The sequence below is a fragment of the Taudactylus pleione genome, unplaced genomic scaffold (assembly GCF_031769625.1).
Source record: "Taudactylus pleione unplaced genomic scaffold, aTauple2 ptg001990l, whole genome shotgun sequence".
Lineage (NCBI taxonomy): Eukaryota > Metazoa > Chordata > Amphibia > Anura > Myobatrachidae > Taudactylus > Taudactylus pleione.
Genome location: NW_028286386.1, coordinates 7508508 through 7530913, shown reverse-complemented (window position 1 = coordinate 7530913; position 22406 = coordinate 7508508). Strand labels below are relative to the sequence as shown.

Sequence of the window (22406 nt, the reverse complement as noted above, 5' to 3'; positions counted from 1 at the left end):
TGGCGGCATCCAAGGATACCACCACTGCCCCGTCGTCCACCAGCTGCAAAATCGAATATAATCTCCTAAGATTTTGTGAAGTAGACTTCCCCGGCATGAAACCAGTCTTGTCAGGATGCACCACCTCACACTTACCTTATTAAGCCTAAGTGCAAGCATTTTAGCCAATATTTTAATATCCGTGTAAAGGAGGGAGATTGGACGATAAGAGCCAGGATCAAGGGGATCTTTGCCAGATTTGGGGGATCATAATAATGGCCTCTGACATAGAACGGGGAAGAGCACCTAGGTCACAGTTCATTAAAAAGGTCAAGGAGTCTGGGGAAAAGGACAATGTTTCTTATAGATCTCAATAGGAATCCCATCCACCCCTGGGGCCTTACCCCCCGGAAATGAAGAAACAGCCACCCCAATTTCCTCTACGGTAAATGGGGAAACAATGAATGCTCTGCTGTCCTGGGAAATGGATGGAAGGGATATATGTCCCAAATATTCAAATAATTCTTCTAAAGCATAGTGGGGCTGGAAACAATAAAGACTAGCAAAATACTCATAGAACACATTTGTAATAGCAGGTGTAGGGGAGTGCAAATTACCCGAGCAGTCCCGAATTTGAGCTACGACCGTGGCGGGTCGGACCGCCCTAGAAAGATAAACCAGGAAAGCCCCAGATTTATCCGACTCTGAACAATAACTATGCTTAAAAAAATAGCAGAAGTCTTCAGGACTATCTCCCCGGCACATAAAATTACAGTATGAAACGGGTATCACAACAATATTACCACTTGGAGAGCAACTAAAGAGCGAATCATCATCATCATCAGATTAACTAAGAAACAAGCATAGCTCACGGAACAAGTCCAGGTCAGTCCGGAGGAGCATCCTCACCATGTCCCCTAACATCCAACCATGACGAAGCTTCACGTGGAGAATCAAAGAAATGAGATCGTCCATCAGCCACCACACGCAGACGAGCAGGAAATAACATGGCGTTGGAGAGGCCCAGATCACGTAAGCGACGTTTAATCTATGAATTGGGACCTAGACTTCTGGACATCCATAGAAAAATCCAAGAATACTGCGACCCGATTTCCATTATATTCCAAAGGACCACGTAGAAGAGCCAATAGAAGGATCGAATCTCTGTCCTTGAAATGCAGGATCTTCGCAATTAATGTGCGAGGGGGAGTGCCAGGAGGTAGAGCCCTACCATGGATACGGTACGCCTTACGACCGCAAAGTGGGCAGTGAAATCATCCCGGCCAAAGGTGTCCACCAACCATTTTTCCAGAAATGACTCCGGTTGAGAACCTTGCGACTTCTCGGGTAGACCAACAAAACTGATTTTATTTCTGCGAAGTCAGCCCTCAATATCGGAGATTTTGGTGCGACAGGCCACCATCTGGGACTCCAAGGCTGAAAGCTGTCCCGCAACTGGAGCAGTGGTATCCTCTAATGTGGAGATACAAGTCTCAGCCTCACCAACCCGTTCTCGCATTGTCTGCATATCATGACGGGTAAGGGACAGCTCCACATGAACTTCAGAAATCTTGCCGGACAGCGTTCTCTCTGAAGAGGTGATTGCTTAAATTAAATTATGCATAGTGATCTCAGGCTCCAAAAGGAGGAGAGGAGGGTTGAGGGGAATGAGACGGAGTCCCTGAAGAGCTGGATCCCGTAGCCCCACCAGTTCCAGAACAGGAGAACCTCTCCAGCCGCGTAGCGGCCGACTGCTGGAAGTTTTTTCCCCATTACTTCTAAAATTGCAGGCACAAATCCAGAGATCAGCACGTAGTGGAGAACAGTGCAGGGTGGCGCCAGCTACTGGGTTCAGAAGGAGGACTGTGCAGGTAGGGAAATTACCAGAAATATATGAGTGCAGAAGAGTAGGACACAGTGAGACAGATTCAGCAACAGACAATGTCAGTCCTCTGACCCTTTCCCTAAAGCAGTCCAAATCCAAGATGGCGGCCAGACCAGGCAAAGTTTACCCTGGAGTTTCCAAATGTCCTCAGAGATCCATGGAGAGGACTAGCCACCTCCCCAGCCTCCCAGGATGCCAAACAGCAGTGTGCTGCGCCCAGCACTGAGGACAGGAGCACCTGTTAGAGCTGGAGCCAGATCCAAGATGGTGGCTGCTATCGGGAATCGCGGGTCCGCAGCAGCAAGCTGGACACTGAGCAGAGAGTGTGAGAGGGTCCCTCACCTCCCCAGCACCCCAGGGCACCCTCCGGACAGCAGAGGAGACAGGTGCTTGAGCCAGGAGCCGCCACAGACACCGGGGGCCGAATCCAAGATGGCGCCCGCGACCAGGAAACGCTGCAGGAAGAGAACTTCAGCTCCCACAGCACAGCAGCCAGCACACCCAGCCCGACCTTAGGACTCCAGGAGCTGGGAGTGGTAGGTACTGAGGGGGTATACCAGTGCCAGGGACAGGGTACAGGGATCAGGATGGTGTTTTTAGGCTATTAGGGCCTGGGAGCTACAATATCAGCCTCCTACATCCAGCCCACGCCCCCTCGTCATATGAACCTTTAATGTTCTTTTCTACTGATTTCAACTCTGGACCAGAGAAATTAAAAATAATCTCCCCATGGGTCATTTAGAACATGGCATAATATCAATCACAATCATCGGGGTCAATAGAAGATATTTTTTCCCCAGAGTTTTCTCACAAAAGGGGGGAGATGTTCCAAACCTTGGAGAGAGATAAATTACCAATCAGCTCCTGCCATTTTTCAACAGTCTGTAACATGACAGATGCTGATTGGTTTGTACTCTAAGGTTTGATACATCTTCCCTTAAGTGATAATACTTTTAAATAACTGGCAAGAAAAATTGGTTGCATCGACACAACCAATGAACTTCCAAAATCTGATTACACTGAGAATGTATAACTTAAGACATTAATTCATACCCAACCAAACACCAGTACAGGGACAGTTTTGGGACCTCATGGAAGAGTATTGTAATTAACGCCACAATAGAAAACAAGAATGCCAATTTCTAATGATATTTTTTAACTTTACCATAATCAAAATCAGCAGTGCCACTATAAACTAAGGCTGGTACATCAAAATTCAGTGTTCTTCCCAGAAAATTTTTCCAGCCGGGTGGCATCAAGAAGTAGCTGGTGGGGGCCTTCGCAATAAAAGGTTTTAAATCCTGACTTTATAAGGATTTAAACTTGGGGCACTCTCCCCAGTCCCTATACACTGCAATGTGAAATTATGGGCACTCGCGCCCTGCGGCACACACAATTGAATCGTTCCTGGCCACTTTAGACTAATTGAATTCCCCCTGCAAATTTTTTGTAGAGTATCTAAACTATTTGATTGTACTTTACATATCCTGTCCTAGCTAATTCAGTAGGTGGAATAGGTCCAATCTGCAGCATCTGACCAGTCATCCATGTGCCAATGCTTGTTTTGCTCTCCACTTTAGAGCAAATAGTTGCTGCATCTCTTGGAAATGCACTAATGCATTGACCCCATTACTGGCTGCTCCTCACATTATATGCAGATTACAGTATATATTGGGGGTGGAGAGGATTTATCAGATGCTCTATAACTGGAGAAAGAACTGGCTCAGTAACCTACCTGTTAATGAACCATTGCAACTCCCTCCCGCCTCAATGCGCCACGTCCCATCATCCAGGACCCTTACCAACGTGTCCTTATTGCTGGAGGACACAGATACCAGACGGACTGAGATGCGACATCGGCACAGCTCGGCGTCACATCTGGCATCCGTGTCAACAAGGACACATTAAGTGTGACCGGACAACAGGGAATGCAGCACATTGGGGTGGGAGGGAGTGCCGGGCTATAAGTTGCATGGGGACAACACATTGGGGCGGGGGGCGGTAGTGCCGGGTGGTAGGCTGTTTCTGTCAGGCGATGCACCTGCAAAAAACAGTATTTTGCCCGACAACTTGTTGAATGTGCTCCGTTCCTCTTGACCACATAACGGAAACCTTTATCAACAACCATTCACATTCATGAACAGTCAAAAAATAAATAAAATAAAAAAAATTTATATGTGCAAAATACAAATTCCATAAAAACATTATCACCTAAAAGCCTCCTCAAGTGCAATTTGTACAAGTTAACATTTATTGCTGTTGGGAAAAGACTTCCCCTTAATCTACTAGGTCTACATAATATTGATTTATATTGCTTATTTGGGCAAGATAGAAAACACTCCATAATTTGGATGGGACAAGTCTCCCAGTATACTTTTCACTTTAGGTAAACATACACCAACCACCTTACTCTGTATTTTTACCCCTTCGAGAGATTTGTGCTGCGCTGTCATGCACTTACGAAATGTCGAAGCTGGATGATTGGCTGAGATCAGATCTTTGAAAATATCTAAAAACGCCATGTTTGCGTTGTCTGCACGACGCCATCTGTATAGTCAGTATAATATTGTGTACGGCGCTATTTAGCGTTGTGTACATCTGCCGTGTTACTGCACACTGTTAAAGTCTTTACATAATAAATGCGCACGATACACATGTATTTAAAGACTATATATATTTAAAAATGCAATGTTTGGTCAGTGCTGGGAGACAAGTCCTGAGGACATGTCTGTGACTAATAATTGAAAAACACACACATACTGTGAGGTGCAGACGAGTGTTTTGAACGAACCGTTGTATGCCTAAAGGAACTAGCATTTACATTCCAGATAGGCCTTTGATTACATTGCGATTCCATCAAGTATCTGCTGGCCATCTCTGATCAGAACAACTCCATTGTCTATCATTTTTGAACTTCGTTCAGACAGAAGTAAACGTAATATTACCAGTTACTGAATAAAGCTCTCTCTCTCTATATATCTATATATATATATATATATATATATAAATAACACTGATGCACATTTGCACACACACACACACTAAATAAAATATATATATAATATATACACACACACACACTTGAACGATCACATGTGTATCCACAATGTGTGCACACATACAGTTGCTATTGTAAATATAAACACAGCGCGTTTGCGCTGTACACAACCCCTGCACACCTTTTACGCTGCGTGTAGACGCACAACGCATACTTACATATAATCATAAATATACACGCACTCATAAAAGGTTCCTTCACATTAAACGTAGTATTAGAGGTTTTAGTAGCATATAATTCTGTTGTGAAATGTATGTATATGATATTTAAGGTATACAACATGGTAGATTATTTCCAGATATCTGAATCTATCAGCAAGGGAGTCGCATCTTGCATTCGATGGTTATGGATTATAGGAAATTATTGGATAGAATGTATACTCTAATGTAGTGCCTTTAGCTAGTTTAAAACAATTAAAGAAAGACAATGTAATCTCAAGAGACTGTGGAGAATTGGGACATACCCCTAGTGAACTGTCCTATGAACTACAGCACACTACAAAGACCAAGAACCAATGGAATTAGGTTTGTCTGTCTACATTGTTGTTGTCATGATCTGTTAGGGTATATAACCTGTGTCCTGGTCCCAGTCAGTAGCCATTCTTCTTGGATGACCACAGGCTTCAGGAGTGACGACTGTTTACTGGGACCGGTGCGCATGCATCAAGCTGTACCTTTTGTATTTGTCTTGCGCTAATTGTGATAGATCATAGCGTGTAACTTACTTTTTGTTGCAATAAGAACTTTTTGTGCTTTGGAAACACAGTTGGGCTGGAAAGCAATTATTTATTGTGCGACAGGTAACGCTAAATGGAGTCTTGCGATTATTTAGGGGTTACGACAATACGGTATTCATAGAAACTACACAACAATTCCATGTGCTAAACAGTTTCAATAACACAAGAATAAATATGTACTAAAATATCCTTGCACATTCCCGATGCACGCATTTTCCTTAATAACAAACGCTGCTGGGCCTTTTTTCCTGTGAATATACAGTTACACAATGTCTTCTTAAAGTACCAGGGGCAAGTTACTGAATAAGGGCGTCTTATTTGTTTGCATAAGCATACCCAGAACTGACTTAAGTGCAGGTTCACAATAGGAACCCAAGTCACATATCCAGAATATAATACAATACTTTTGTACAGTTCCCAAATGTTGCTGTAAGTCTGGTGAAGAGGTCGTTTCAGAAGCCATCCTAAAGCTTTTTTTTTTTTTTAAACCTGCAAGTGCCAGACGACATGGACTGAAAGTATATTTTACAAACTTGTAGCCTGTACAAATTGGAGTACAGGCTACAAACACCAGAAAAGAGCCGGAATTGTTTTTTGGATTAAATGGATGCCGATGTAGCAGATTTAAACCTTCCGCACTTCTGTTGAGTAGCTACTTGCCAAGACAAATCACAGCCTGTGAGCAACTTTTATTTGATTGACAGTTATGTGAAGGAGTAATAGACCTAATTTCCATTTGCCAGTTTTTTTTGTATCTAGTATATATTTGTGTCATGAACAAAATATTCATGCAATAAACAGTATACAAGGAGACTGACCTGGACCCTCCTGAGACAGCTGCAGGGCGCACTGAGCGTGGACCGTGAGCGTCACATATACACGTGGAGGGTAAGTGGAGCGACCCAGACGCGCAAAGCCCTTCGTAGGGACTGCGTCTGAGTCGGGAGAGGAGCTGCTGGGGGAGCGCCTACCTCCCCTAAACTGCGTTAACCAGCCGGGTAGGCTGGCCTCGTGGTAGCAGATAGCGTCTGCTGACGATCCCCGGCGTCAGACGTTAAGGCCCCAGCTGGTGTAGTGAGGACGTGGACAATCCCGGGCCCTGGCAGCAGTGGCTTCTGGTGTGTCTGACGCCAAAAGCAAGGACTGCCGCGCGCGATTCCTCGTAAGTGAGAAACCGCCTGACATCTGAGGATCCGGTGCAGTCCAGCTCGCAGCATTGCTACTAGCTAAGCTCAGCCACGACCCGCCGAAAATCACCAGCACAATTACCGATGTTGCGGCCCGGCGCAGGTAGATTGAGTTGCAGTACGTACGTCTTAATTCAGACACTTGCTACTGCCAACTCAGAAAACAAAATAAAAGCTTAGGACTGCTCTGACCAGTCCCCCAGTTACAAAGGTGCATCTTGATCCTGCCGCACCAAACAAACTGAAGTCCTATGGCTAGGGCGGGGTATATATGGGGAAGGGCCCGGAGCATTCTGGGAGCATAAGCTTTAACAGTTTGGTGCCTGGTGTTCCAACCATAAATATACCCCATGGTATCCCTGTGGTTCCCTATGGACCCTGAAGAAGAAACCAAGATTTTCACCTATAAAGCCTTTCGCTTAAATATATGCTTAAAAGTACTTGGGTGCTGCATGAACTTTAACATGAGTAGTAAAGATCTATCACAGATTGGTCTAATGACAAGGAATAAATGGGACACTAATCAGGTCTAATACAAAAAGGTATACACCAACATACTAAGCAATCGAACACAAACACAGGAAGAAAATGTGTAATAAAATAGAATATCTCTATAGATGCCACAATATCAAAACCAAGAAAGTGGTTTTGAAGTAATCATTCAGATCAATGTATAGGCAACCAGACCTAAGTTAAAAAAAGTTTTGTAATAAGAACCACTGGCAAGAGGTTCTGAAGTACACGTTAGAATCTTTAGACAGAGAACATATTACACAAACACATCAGACCATGTAAATGCAAAATTCCACTGACAAGAGGTTCAGCAGCAGGAATATAAGATTATATATTGCCCAGAATAGTATTGTAGTGTAACAAACAGTTTCAATAGAAACCACAGAATAAATCAAGGTCAAATAATGCAGTCAAGGTCTAGAGACAGGCAGAGCAATCCATAATTATGCCAAGAGACAGGGCAGACAACACAAAATAATAGTCAAGAGTAAAAGCAATGGTGAACATAAATATACTGAACAGAACCCATGTAGTCATCACTGTAGCAGAAACCATCACTGGCATGGAAAGGTTGGATATGGGATCCCAGCCCTCAGAAACCAGACGCCGGCATCCCCACTAGGTTACCATCCCAAAGGCTCGAGGTATGTATAAGTAACACCCCCCCCCTCGCCACACCATAAATGAAATATCTTGGGAATGGGATCCAAATCTAAACACAGAAAGCATTTAGGTTTCATATATACCTTACACACACAGCCTGCAGGTAATTCTATACAATATTTTCAATAATTTTGTGGCTCAAAGTTTATGTACAAACATGAAGTTTATTTAGGTTTCATAATACACCTTATACACAAAGCCTGAAGGTAATTTTATACCATATTTTTAATACTTGTGTGCCTAAAACAAAGTTTGTGTACATGGAGCCATCAAAAAGCAAAGGTTTCACTGTCTCAGTCATGCTAAAAATATTCCATATTTCGGAATATTTGAATATGGGAGACTCAACCTGTACTTACCTTCGGAATTCCGGTGCCGATATTCCGATAAGTGTCTGGATTCCGTCGTCTGCATTCTGACCACCAGAATCCCTGCTGTCGGGATATTGAACGTATCCCGCATGGAGGCCAATCCCTCCTAGTCTTTTAAACGCACAGGTCCCAATAGAAAAACTACCCTATAAAAGGAGCGTTCAGCCAAAGTGGCTGACAATGAGGTTGTGTGACCACTGTAATGTATAAACAGTAGCCATGCTTGTCACTATGCATTTGATTACATTTCATAGTCATTTGCAAAGCTTCAAATTCTGACAACTCTAATGGAGTCCTGGACTGTACAAAGACATTTCCTGTAGGAAACTGAGGAAATGTTAACCTGTATTCATTGTTTGCAAAACCCATTGATTGTTGATGGAATGTGTCTATAGTGCAGATTTTCACCTCCTACCGGTATAGAGGGACTGATTCATTATTATGAGTTTCTCAATATGAATTTCCTCTTAAATCTCAAAGGCTCAGAAAAGAGAAGAGGAAACGTTGTGACCATTGAACTGTTTTCCAGGTTTAAAATTCTTCTGTCTTTGAACTGCTGATGGGAAGGAGGATGCAAATTAATTTGCTGCTTTGATTTGACCAGAGGACTTCAGTATCATGCATCTTATTTCTCTTCAAGTAGAAAGTCCATTCAAATTAGAGATTAGCCAAAGTTTTTGTTTTAGGCGGGGCATGTGCTGGGAATAACCAAAGCACTTTTCTAGTATGGGTGATGCCAAAGACCTTGATGAAGCTGCAATGGTGTTCAAAGAAACTTCACTTAGGAATGATATGTCTTTATAGGAATCCCATCATTATTTACAGGCACTGAATGTGCATTCCTCTATATCTGAGGGCTCTGGATACTGGAGGACATGACCTGATTTCAATGTGGTTCCTGAAGAAATCAATGAATTTTCACCTGTGTTAATTGTTCCTAGTAGCTCTAAGATAGTACCAAGAAGAATACACTTACAATAAACTATCTGGTATAGCAGTGCACCCTACATTGGGGGGGGGGGGGGGGGGAAACCCCACCACATATGCATCCCAAACTTAGGGGCTTGCCTCAATTAGATGTCTTTCAGCTGTTTGAAGGTCTTTCTTCTACTGTATGTAAATATTGCCTACATGAATATGTTCAAGTTACAGTGCTACGGAAAAAGATGCTCAGAGGTTCCAAACTGCTTTGTACAAACTGTACACACAGAGGATTTTACAACCAAATCTGCTGGCAGAGGTAGCAGACTGGTGTTCTCCAGATAGCCAGCCCTGACCCTCTACACAGCTTGCAGCATCACATGGCAAGTCACCGAAAACTGAATGGAAGGCTGTAGTACAGAAGAAAAACAACATAACATCCTAGAGACAGGAAAACACAGTGGTAAAGGGCGAGCGGCATTATATACCATCCAGGTTGTGAGGTGTCATTTACTCTAACTCATTCACTGTAATAACTGCTATCGACTGTTGAAGGAGATTTTTTTTCTGTACATTATTAAACTATGCTTCATTGAGTTGCATCCCCATCATCTACATGTGAATGCTTGGGAACATCCTATACAATAGAGCTGCCATGGAGTATTGAACAATAAGCAAATCATGTCAAACTGAAAATCACATTTCTTGGAAAACTTTAATGGTAGTCTCTCCAAGTTTTTGGTAGTATATTTTTCAATGGCAGCTTGGGAAGTGACTCAAAGTCCAGGAGTGGAAAGGGGAATTATAATCATTACATACCTTCCAGAGTTGTCAGCTTTTCCTGTATTGACCCAGCTGTGCAAAACCCATGCATCAAGACAGCCATGGAAGTCTTCAAATAGATTAGCACAATTTTCTTAGTTATATCTTATGTAATAACTAGAGGTATATGGGGCAGTCTTTTTTACAGGATGTATGTGTGAAGATTGATTACATCAGTTTGCCTGAAAAACAGGCCCTAATAGAAGGACTACTCAATTTCTGCCAGAAAAGTGCGGAGACTAATGCCCCTTGCAAGATTAAAATGGCTGTGTACCCACCGTACAGAAAAAAAAAGCAGTCTCTCCAGCATGCTCCTCTTAGTTTCATTTCTCTGCAAAACTATTCTGTACTTTGCTAGATAAGCCTTCACTCTGCTCCACTGGACTCGTAACATGCAAGCTTCTTTTTCTGGGCAAATGCCACCATCTTGTTCAACAATTATGCAGTAATTCTACTTAAATGCAGGGTTTCAGAGTAGACCAGTTTAGATATCAGAAGCCCAGTATTGACTAGTTGACAGGTTTCTTACATCAAATCATGTGATGGCTAGAAGCCATCTCACCAAAAACACTTGATAGTATGAACTATCATATCCTCAGCTGAATACTTGCAGTGAGAATCCACCACAAAGCCGAAATTCAATGTTAAAATTATTTCAGGACCATCAATGTAATACCCCTTTTCCACCAAAATTCCGGGTCTGACCCGGAGTTGGAACAGAGTTCCTATCCGGATCAGACCCGGAATTTAGCCGGCGCCGCTCACACCAGAGTCGGGTCTGCACAGACCCGGCTTGAAAGTGGACGCATGGAGATGACGTCATCTCCAAGCGCCACTGAAGCCGGACCAATCGGCCGGCTTGCAGCACACTCCAGGTCATCGTGACCCGGAGTGCGCTGTTCTCACACCAGGGTTTCACGGGCTACGCCCGTGTTAAACCCTGCTATTTACCTGGGTTGGATTGCCGGGTCACTCGACCCGGCGATCCAACCCTCTCCCCTTTTACACCAGGGAGCTGCCCAGGTTAACCCTGCAATAACCTGGGTTTTAGCTCCGGTGTAAAAGGGGTATTAATCAGTTTCCAACTCCCCAGCACTCCAGGCTAGCACCCATGCTTACTACCTCCTAAGCCAGAGGTTCCCTAATGCGGACTTCAAGGCTCCCAATAGTTCAGGTTTTAAGCTGCATACACACGTAAAGATTTTCTGTCCAACCATCCAACTAGTTGATTGGTTGGAATGAAAATCTGGCAACATATGGGAGTAACTGATGATCAACAATTTGCTTCTAAATGCCAGAAAATAGATGAAAATGGCCATCAGACAAGTTTGTTAAATGTTTGATCTAAACAATTTGTTCAAGCAACAGTTTTTGTCCATATTCCGGCATTTGGAAGCAAATTGCAAATCATCAGTTACTCCCATACCTTACCAGATTTTCATTCCAACCAATCAACTAGTTGGATGGTTGGACAGAAAATCTTTACGTGTTTACCCAGCCTTACACACACACCGCTGATGCAAAAGACTGGGTCCTGACGCTGGAGGAAGAAGACACCGCTTCGGAAGGTGTGTATTTACTAATTAAGCAAATTGGAAACTTCCATTTACTTAGTCATTAGGAGGGATCCTGAGGTCCCAGAGCATTTCCCAGCCATTTTTCTTCAAAATATGGATTTTAGGAAAAATTGGTCATGCTCTGGGGTGCACAAAAATACCTAATCGAATAGGAAAAATCCCACACCTGCAGGAAAAAACCTCCAGGTGCAGGATTTTTGTTATTCTAGCACCTAAATGAATACCCCCCAACTGTCATTTTTCAAACACCGCCTGTAAAATGACAGGAGCTGATTGTGAGATAAAGCGCCAACCAATTTTATCTTTATCCAAGCTTTATTAAATCTCCCCCTAAATCACATTTACTAATGCTGGGCAGTGGGTACATATTGGCCGATCAACTGACCAGCCAATATATCGGGTGCACGTCGGCCAGTGTGTACAGACGATATGTCCGTGAACGATATAGTTCACAGACATATCGCATCGGGTGTGCTGCACAGCCAATGGCAGCTATATCTTCCAACCGCCTGTACACTTGCCACAAATATATCTGTCAGATGTGTACCCAGCTTAACAGACAATTTTTTTTTTTTTTAAGGATTAGTAAATATGTGATTGAGCCCCAGAAACACATCAATGTTAATAGATTTTAATTGATAAAAATCAATAAATATACCCCTCTGTGTGTAAACCCTTCCCACCAATAAACTGCAGTCTCTGGGGGCCCTCTGTGACTGGAAACTTAAGATAAGCATCCTAATTACTTAAGGACTCCATGGGGGTGATTCAATTATTTTTGCATGCCCGATCGCACCTTATCGCATCAATTAGACTGGGCCGGAGCAACTATTGAATTGCTCCATCGGAACCACATTACCAAACAATTGAATTCTCCCCTCTTGAAATCCACTAGCTAAAGCAGGCTGTTTTTGAATTCCAAATAAAAAACTAAACAAAACCCAGGATAGTCTTTTGTGTATTAGACAAGCTAAAACATAGATCATAGTGAACTTGGGGAATTGTGTGTGAGATAAGGCCCCCATACATCAGCAATTGATTGTGTATAAAAATCTTTCCCTTTTTCAATCGATTGTGTATAAAAATCTTTCCCTTTTTCAATCGATTGCAAATTACACATTTGCTGCAATCAATTACTGATGTATGGGGGCCTATAGATTGGTTAAGTGACAAACCAAAGTCGTTAGCACCATTCAGATTTTGACAAGGAGCTATTAAACCTCCCCTTTCCCAACCCCTGTTGCTGGGAAAAAAACTTCTCTAGTTGACTTTGCTTGCAAGAAAGTAATGTCACTGAGGTAGATAAGCTTATCAAAAATTTTAAAAAATAAATAAATGTAAACTTCTATGGCCTTAGCGACCAGGTCCACTACAGAAGAGGATTGCAGGCATAGGCGTAACTACTATAGGTGCAAGGGGTGTAGCTGCTATGAGGCCCAGAGCTGAGGGGACCCATTTTCCTTGTCAAAGTTACATGTGTATAATACATTTTTCACCATTGGGTGGTACATAGGGGCCCTTACAAAGTTTTTCTTGGGGTTACAATAAATTTCAATCGAACGGCTAATATATCTCGAGTGTGTTGGTGGGTGTGTACCCCCAATATGTCTTAAAGTTGTTCAGACATATCGCATCCGCTGTGCAGCACAGCAGATTACCAATATATCGGTGCGACTGCTGGTGTGTACGGGTGACCTGCAGTTCGCCAGTACACATGCTGCAGAGACCCGGTGGTGAGTGACAGCTCAACTTGGCAGGCAAATTTAAATGCCCACCCAGTTGTGACATTAGGCCCGATACATCGGCCAGATTATTGGTAAGGGTACATGCACTTACCAATTGTCAGATAGGTCGACCACATGGTCAACCCGTTGACAATGTGTACCCAGCAAAAATCCTGTTCCACAGCAGTGGTGTGGTTGGGCCGGGGGGAGTTTAGGTAGAAGCACCAACATGGTCACAAAAGTCAACAGGAAAGTGGGACTTGATTTTCAAAGGAGACACAAAAGATATGAATGCACATAAACAGTGGAATCAGTATGATTTAACGACAGCGGCTGCCCAACATGGGTGAAAATACTGATCGTCCCTAAGGCAAGTATAGACTAACCTAATTCCTTCCCCTAACCTTCCGTTACGGGTGCCTAACCCTAACCCCCCTCTAAGTGCCTAACCCCCCCCCCCCCCCCCAAGGCTGTCTGCGCTCGGCGTCCCTTTGTTTGGGATGCTGGGCGCTGGTCTCCCGGCGTCGGTAAAATGACAGGCATCTAGATTTAGACGCCTGTCATTTAACCCTCACTGGGATAAAGCAGTGGGGAAGCCGGCTGTCGGGATTAGGTCCGTCGGCTTCCCGACTGCATATCATAAACAGTATGGAGATGATCTTCGTTAACACATGATGGCATTATTAGGATACACAATCTCTCTAGCATATGACAAGCATGGCAGATTAGGCCGACATTTCCCTAACATCCCACATGTCTCACTACACATCCACAACACAAAGTAGAAAACCATGAGATCTTGCCAACTGCTTATACCAAAGTTGTAATTTTAGCACAGCTACAGGTCATATAATGCACAATTCTCTTTGGGGAGATGTATCAAAACTTCAAGAGAGATTAAGTGAAGTTTCCCATAACAACCAATCGGCTTTTAACTCATTTAGTTAGCAGTCTATATAATTGACAGGCACTGATTGGTTGCTGTGGGCTATCCAAACAGTACAATCTAGGACACCAGGAGACTGTGCTCCGAGAAAATCACACGCAGCCAGCGAGCCAGCGAACCACCTCCCGACCCTACCCCCGTTACCGCTGCATGGCGCATGAGACAGCTGATCCACCCCACCCCCCTCCCCGCTCTTTAAAATCCCCGCCGGCGAGCCCGGCCTGCCTCTACAATGACGTGATGAGGGGATTTGGTTACGCTACGTGCTTGTAAACCAAGAGCCAATCACAGACGGCGCTTTCTATTACACTGCGGCCGTAACGGAGAGGTCGTTTTAAAACGGACAACTCCTTATCCTATCTCGTGCAGGCTCTTCCTCGGGCTTTCACCTCATTGGCCAACGAGGCGTACTGACCCGGATACTGACCCGTGATTGGTCAGTGACTTGGGCGGAGGATTTCAATTCCTCCAGTATGTTCCGTCTTCTTCATTCTAACCTGCAGCTAGTAGCTGTCCTCGCCGCCGCCTGTCCTGTGTGTGCAGCAGAGGGTGGTGCTGGGCTTGCTATGTGCTGAGCTGCTGTGCCTGCACGTTGCCCATGGGGGGTCAGTTTCATCTTCCTGGGCTAGGAGGCGTCTCAACCCAGATGTGAAAACACTGCTATATATGTATTATTATGTTTTACTTCCATACACCTGTGTAACTCACAGAAGACTGACCCTATTCGTTTTCGTCTGACGTGGAATACATCGCCTTATGCTGCCTAGTGAGACTTGTTACCTAGGTATGTATGTGAATAAATGCGTGTACTAAGTTACCTGTTGTATGACCATTCGCAATCATGATAACACTAATTTTTTATAGTTTTCAACCAGTCATATGTAAACATACAACAGCAGCCAATACTGTGTTCAGAATATTTGGAGATTACTCAATGCTTTGCCTTTAGTCTGGAATATGTGTTTTAGTAGTGATGTAAAATTGAATTGTGTGTTTTATATAAGTTATTAGTGTTGTAAAGAAATATTGAATAGAGGTGCTTTAAATTATTGTCTTTTAAAAGTTATGTAAACTTTTCACAATAATTAAGACAAGTTTTATGGGCGGCATTCAATAGTTTCCAGCCCCATTCGCGCCCGACGGAGCTATTCAATAGTTGCTCCTGTCGGGTGCGATCAGCCTGGGGGGATGCGAGCTGAAATGGGCGTAAAGTGACCCTTTTCGGTGCTCAAATGGCACTTTTCGCGATCGCGCCCAGCACTTTGTTCAGTGGATAGCCATTTTACGCGGCTAAACCTGACCTCTCTGGGCACGACCAGCGGCATCAATTGAATGGCGCCCTGCGAACTCCCGTCACTTTAGATGGGAGGTCGGGCGGGCTAAAACAATTGAATTCTGCTCTATATGTTCTTTGGTTTGTTACCTATTTCCTAAATTAAGCTCCAATGTCTGAATTGCTACATAAACACAACTAACATTTAGGGGTCTATGTACTTATAATCGCAGAGTTGCCGTGATTAATAAGTATCCATATCGCAGGTGATATTTTTAATGAAAATATACAGACTATGTGCTAAGAGCATCTTGCAGCAGTTACGGTAACCACTTTCCCTGCGAGTTATATCCCTGGCAAATTGTAGCAGTCTTTCATGTTTGTGAAAGACCTGTCTGGGGAAGCTAAGAGCTTCATAGGCTTTAAAGCAGTTTCAATTTTGAATGCAAAATATTTGTTTCTTTCTCGCACACATTTTCCAGTTGTGTCTCTCCACTCTGCCCAGAATCTGCTCCTACTCTCTCATTATTTGTTCTCAATACTAGTGAGAAGATTTTTTTTTCATGCTGTACCCACTGTGGAATTCCCTCCCTTGTACTACCAGATTTTCCACTAATAATTAAGGCCCTCATTCAGAGCCGTACGCTCTGAGCAGAGCGCACGCTCTGAATGAGGTCCGCCCTCCATAATTATGGAGCGTCCTCCTGGACGCTCGTATAGCTGTGGGTCACCACCCACAGCCTATACGAGCGTGCAGTTTGATGGCCGCGATGGTCTTGACCATCGTGACCATCGCCACTGCGTGCTGGAGCCTGCGGTTGAGTTTTTCAACCGTAAGTACTGGAGTGATTTTGGCTCTATCAGAGCCAAAATCACTCCCACTGACATCACTAGTGATGTCAGTGGGCCGGCTTCTGACGGTAGGCGTTCCCTTGGGACAGCACGCCCCCTTTGATCAGACACAACGAGCGAAGGAAAGTCCTTCGCTCGTTGCGTCTGGCGCATGCACACGACGGAGCTCCCACCGTCGTGCGCATGCGCAGTGCACAACATCGACCCACTTGCGAGCGGACAGCCGCTTGCGAGTGGGTCTGAATCAGGCCCTAAGCGTTGAAGACTTGGCTCTTAAGACAAACTTGTCTGAACTCAAACCAGCATTGCTGTGTGGCTGCATTGTAGAGCCCTATTGCTGTCTGCTGGACCAATATATTATCTGTAGCATTAACTTCATGGGCTAAATTGGGCAGCACAGACTGTGTAATGGTTAGCGTTACTGCCTCACAGCACTGAGGTTGTGGGTTCGATTCCCACCACGGCCCTAACTGTGCGGAGTTTGTATATTCTCCCTGTGCTTGCGTTGGTTTCCTCCGGGTACTCCGGTTTCCTCCCACACTCCAAAAATATACTGGTAGGTTAATTGGCTCCTACCAAAAAATTAACCCTAGTTTGTATGTGTGTGCGTATACATGTGATAGGGAATATAGATTGTAAGCTCCACTGGGGCAGGGACTGATGTGAGTGGCCAAATATGCTCTGTAAAGCGCTGCGGAATATGTGTGCGCTATATAAATAACTGGTAATAAATAAAATAAATAAATACATTTACTGAACGTCACTTTTCATAGCCTCCGCGGTTTCGGCTGCTGGCTTTAAAGAACTAATTCTATTAAATGCAAAACAATTCTATTAAATGCATTTCATTTTATTGCCCATTTAAATCCAGTAGCCGAAGACGGGTCAACTTTGAAAAGCAATGCGTATAAAATTTACCCCATAAAGTCAACCTTTTGTACTTACAGATTTTAAGCTTGGAAGCCGCACCCTCATACCTCTTTGTTAATGTGCAAATTTTTTTGCTTTTGGCATTGGTGTTTTCACCCATGTTAAAAAAAAAGAAAAGCACAACACCAGTGGGAAATGTGGCATTTGTTTGTGGTTTGGGTTTTTTCTATCCAGGATTCATGTACATGAAAGCTAGTAAAATACATTTGTAAGACTATGGGGGCAATTTAATTAAACGCAAGATGAATAGTGCCGGGAAGTTTGTGCAGAGCTATTCTATTCACCGCACTGTTTAGTCCGAATATTACAACTTAAGTTGGAGAATGCCAATTTTCGTGCTTTAACCTGGGTGTTAAATCAGAGAATGCCGGTTCTCGCAACTAAAGTGCCAGCCGCGAGGCTGTTAGCGCTGCACTAAGCCGGCAAACAACCTCGCGGCCGGCGCTTTAGTCAGATTTCTGCTCATACCCTCAGGAGAGTGCGAGAAGAAATATTTAGTCGACCTAACAGTGTGCTGAATTGAATAGCTCCAGGAACTTCTTCCTGGTGCTATCAACAGCGTGCTTAATTGAATCACCACCTATATTTATAAAATCTTTTTGCATGCCTACTTGAGTGTTCTACGGAGTGTTGTGGTGCATTATGTGCTACTGGTTTACCAGAACTGATGTATACTATATATACAGATGCATGTATAGATTGTGAGCTGCTCCTGTTCTGGCATGTCCTCAAGTATCCTTCGGTGTGTTGTATAATTTTGTTTGTTCTCTATATACAACACAGAGCAGTCTGCTTTTGAGAAATCAAAGACTGAGATTGTAATACAAATTAAAACTATATTCTTTTCATTTGTATTAAGAAAGGAAAAATTAAAATTTTTGTCATAATATAACAGTGAATCAGGCTTCACACATAAATATGACTTAAGGGCCGTACACACTGGATGATTTTTTTTTGAACAATGACATTGTTGATCGATATATCGTTCAGTGTGTATGCACTGAACGATGCACGCTCCCGCGGGCAATTAACGATATCCCCAGTCGGCTGTATATTCAGCTCAATCTGGGGATATCGTTAACTAGTGTTCACTCTAGGTCCGCCGCCGGACCTAGAGTAAGGCAACTTCTGCGCGCGTGTGCCCGAAAAGGGGGCATGTCTTCATGACGATTCCCCTATTCGTAGCTCTTAGGGGCGTGCCCGGCACTTCCGGACCTGCCTGCAGCCGGGTAGCCCCCAAGCGCTGCGGTCACTGTGAATGGATGCCGGACGCAAGCGCCCGGCATCCATTCACCGGTGGTGACCGCTGCACCGCCGTTTTCCCCACCCGCGGGACACTGCGGCCCGTGGGAGGGGACAGAACCCGCAGGCTGTTTCATTGGGGCGCCGCGCCAGAGGGCAGGGTGCTTTCTGCCCTTTAGAAATAGGGCAGGGCGTGGCGCCCTGCTGAAACAGCCTAGCGGGAACGCTAGTTGACTATGCCATGCTGTCGAATGCAGCATGGCCCCGCTGCCCACCCCCCGCTGTTGTTCGTCGTTGCCGGCATCATGCCGGAACCCCTGCCAGGTCCATTGCTGATGAGGTCGCTCTGTACACACATCGTCCAGTGTGTACAGGCCTTTACGTTAAGTCAGCGCACTACGCTTTCTAATCGATGATCATCATGCATACATTTCACTGGTGACATCCAACATGTACATCTACTGTATCAGTGGCAAACGCAGGATTTTGAAAGGGGGGGTGGTTCCAAATCCTTGGTTACCGAACCAATGAAATAAGATCTTGCCACAAATAAATAAACAGATGGATGGACAGAAACTGCTTACACAGGATTTAGGACCACTACAGTAAAATATACCACTCAGCCTATGACTGGACACACACACCACACACCACACACCACACACCACACACCACACACACCACTAAAACACATGAATGCAGCAGGCAAATAAATACAGCCAGCATGATTTATTAAAGACCCCTCGCCCCCCCCTTTGCAGTGCCCCCAGTAGTAGTCTCCCTTATGCAGTGGCCTCAGTTGTACCCCTTATATACTGCAGAACCCCCAGTAGTAGTTCCTTCTTAAATAATGCCCGCAGTAGTAGTCCCCCCATGCAGTGCCCCTTATATAGTGTCCCCAGTAGTAGTGCCCCTTATATAGTGTCCCAAGTTGCAGTCCCCCTATGCAGTGCCCGCAGAACGGGCCACCCCCCTATTCAGTGCCCCAGTAGTGGCCCCCCATATACAGTACCCCCAGGAGCGACCACCCCCTCTATACAGTGCCCCCAGTAGCGCCCCCCCATGCAGTGTTAGTGCCCGTGCCCCTTACACATACATACGCACACGCTCCTCTCGGCCCGCTCTGCACTATGGGAGAGACGTCACTACCCGGTGCCATCGGTGGTGTGTTTGTTAGTGATCGGCGGGCAGGGGGGATTTCTGGGTACTCAGAAACCCCCCTTCCGTGCCCGCCTTTGTATGGAAGGGGTTTACAAAGTGAGTGGCGCCACCCCCTTGGTTGCACAGGTTTACCTAGAGGCGGTTTAATTGTAAATGTTAAATTAATCGTTCTTCTGATTTTCCTCAATGAGTTGGGGATCAGAGGATGAGTTTGTGGAACCAAGAGTGAAGGACTTAAAAATGTTTGGGAAACGGTGATCTCTGATCTTCATGGTTACAAAGCAAGGTTGGAAAAAAAAAGTTTTCTTTTAACCCTGGTTAGAAAGTATTAAAACATGGTTAATCAAGGTTTCTAATATATAGCAATGTTTCACAGTATTAATATAATATGCATGATTATTTTTTTTTCTTCATTAAAACATTAATGTAAATAAAATGGTATAAAACACAAAAATGTAAAAAAATGTTTATAGCTGTTTTTTTCCAACCCTAATGCTGGGTACACACTGGCCAATATATTGGGCGATCAATTGATCGCCCAATATATCTGCTGGCTGTCGGCCAGTGTGTACAGACGATATGTCTGAACCGCGTCGTTCAGACATATCGCATTGGCTTTGCCGCACAGCCGATGGACAGATATGTCCATCGGCAAGCGTGTACGGGTGGTCTGCAGACCACCCGCGCGCACACAGGTGCGGGGAGAGTGTGGCCCCGCCCCCTGTCAGCGGGACCTGCGCCTCCCGGACAGATGATCGCCGTTCAGTGTGTATGAACGACCATCATCTAAAGATATATCTGCAGATCGCTCGATCTGCACATATCTTTCAGGTGTGTACCCACTTTAATACAAAGTAATTTACCTTAGACTTAAAAAGAATGAACAATAAATGTTTGTGGATTTCCTCCCACACTCCAAAATCCTATTAGTAGGTTAATTGTTTTATGACAAAAATTAACCCTAGTGTATATATGTCCATGGGATAGGTAAAGTGCTGTGTAATGTGTGTGCTATAGATAGAACACTAAGAAAACCATTACATGTATGCACATAGGGCCTGATTCAGAGCCGTTCGCTATTTGTGGTCGTTCGTTCAAAAACAAGGGGTGGCTATTCAAATGATCCGTTCGCAAATTGCGGTCTGTTCCCACCTCTAAGTCTGAACGAGCGAGCAAAACATACGCTCGTTTTTTTGATAAAAACGCCCCCTGGCCGCACGCACCATACGTCATGTCCGCTATTTATTAGATTAATCGAGTACATCGTACAGCGTATGAACTGCTCGCTATTCTTGTGGTTGGTGTTTTCAACCGCTATTTTGCGAGCAGTTCTGAGTTAAAAAAAACCAAGTGACGTGGTCAATGACGCTGCTGTATTAATTATGCACTCCCTTAAAACGCCCGTTTTGACCTTTAAGCACGCCTGCGTTCGGATCTCCACTCCCCGTTTTCAAGCACCTTCCCCTCTTACCACCCACATATGCCTCATTCTGTCACTCAAAATAGCAGGCCCTCGCTATATTGCGTACCAACGATTTTCGGCCGCACTGACTGGTTCGCGCATGCGTACTAAAAACCGTACGCATGCGCAGATGTGCGAACATCGCTCGGAACGAGCGTACTGCCGCTAGCGAGTGGCTCTGAATGAGGGCCATAGTTTTATACAGTTATATCTATAGGTGTTTCTTCTTTACTATGGCAATCTGTCTGAACTTTTTATTTTTAAGAAACTAAACTATACCATAATTCTCTGTAACCTTTCTGTGGTTAATAGTTTCCTTTTAGACTTTGACACTTTCAGATATTCAGTGTTTCTCCTACAGGGTCCTTAGGCTCCATAGGGAGACCGTGGGGTGTAGGCGATGGCTTAGACATCTGGGCAAAACGCAGTTAAATATTCTCTCCCAGGATGTACCGGGCCACTCTCCCTACACCCTACCTCCGAGCCAGAGGCACCTCAGTTTCGTTTGGTGCCCATCCGGAGTTTGGTCACTGTAGACGCAGAGGGGCTGTTTACAGCCCCAGAATAATTTTTTATTTTTATTCAATACTTAGAGCGGGCAGCGCTGGACTGTCCATAGGACGAATGCGCTGCCGCTCCGTCACACCGCTGGGGCGCAACGACAGTACAGATCTGGGGATCTCGGCGGGACGCCGGGGTCTGTGCTAGACGGACCTCGCGGGCTCCCAGGACTGCTGCCGGACGTACGGGTACAGGTAAGGCGGGTCACCGCTTGCGGTGATCCGCATGTTAGCAGTCCATTTCTCCGGTTTCGGGGACCGGCCAGTGATGCCGGCGGTGGGGGCAGGCACTCCATACCCTGTACTTCCACTAGACCACCAGGAACCAGAAGCTGGTGGGAACCGGAGTCCCAGGGGTTAATTGCTGGCCAGGGGAGGCTCCCTTCCCTGTTTAGCGGCTCCTCAACTCAGCGCGCCTTTATGCTAAGGTCTGGCTTTGCTGCAGCTGCTCTCCTCCCACGGACACGCCCCCCTCTGAGATCTCCTGGTCAGTGTATGTAGCGCTATAGCCTACCAGACTTTGAGTCTGTGTAGTTGCATTGTA

At 44.8% G+C, this 22406-nt stretch overlaps 2 protein-coding genes across 3 annotated transcripts in view; one reads left to right on the top strand and one right to left on the bottom strand.

Moving 5' to 3' along the window:
- Window positions 1-14545, bottom strand: part of LOC148435857 (oocyte-specific histone RNA stem-loop-binding protein 2-like) — a 60432-nt gene extending 45887 nt beyond the window's left edge. The window contains exon 1 of the mRNA XM_088465446.1: window positions 14527-14545. Coding sequence (XP_088321572.1) covers window positions 14527-14534 — 8 coding nt within the window. The 5' untranslated portion in view covers window positions 14535-14545. The remainder of the gene's footprint in view (window positions 1-14526) is intronic.
- A 211-nt stretch (window positions 14546-14756) lies between these two features.
- CDC25C (cell division cycle 25C) overlaps window positions 14757-22406 on the top strand; it is a 109423-nt gene continuing 101773 nt past the window's right edge. The window contains exon 1 of one of the 2 annotated variants that reach the window (XM_088465543.1): window positions 14757-15166. The gene's annotated coding sequence lies outside the window, so the exon portion shown is untranslated. The remainder of the gene's footprint in view (window positions 15167-22406) is intronic. The other variant, XM_088465542.1, reaches the window with a different exon arrangement.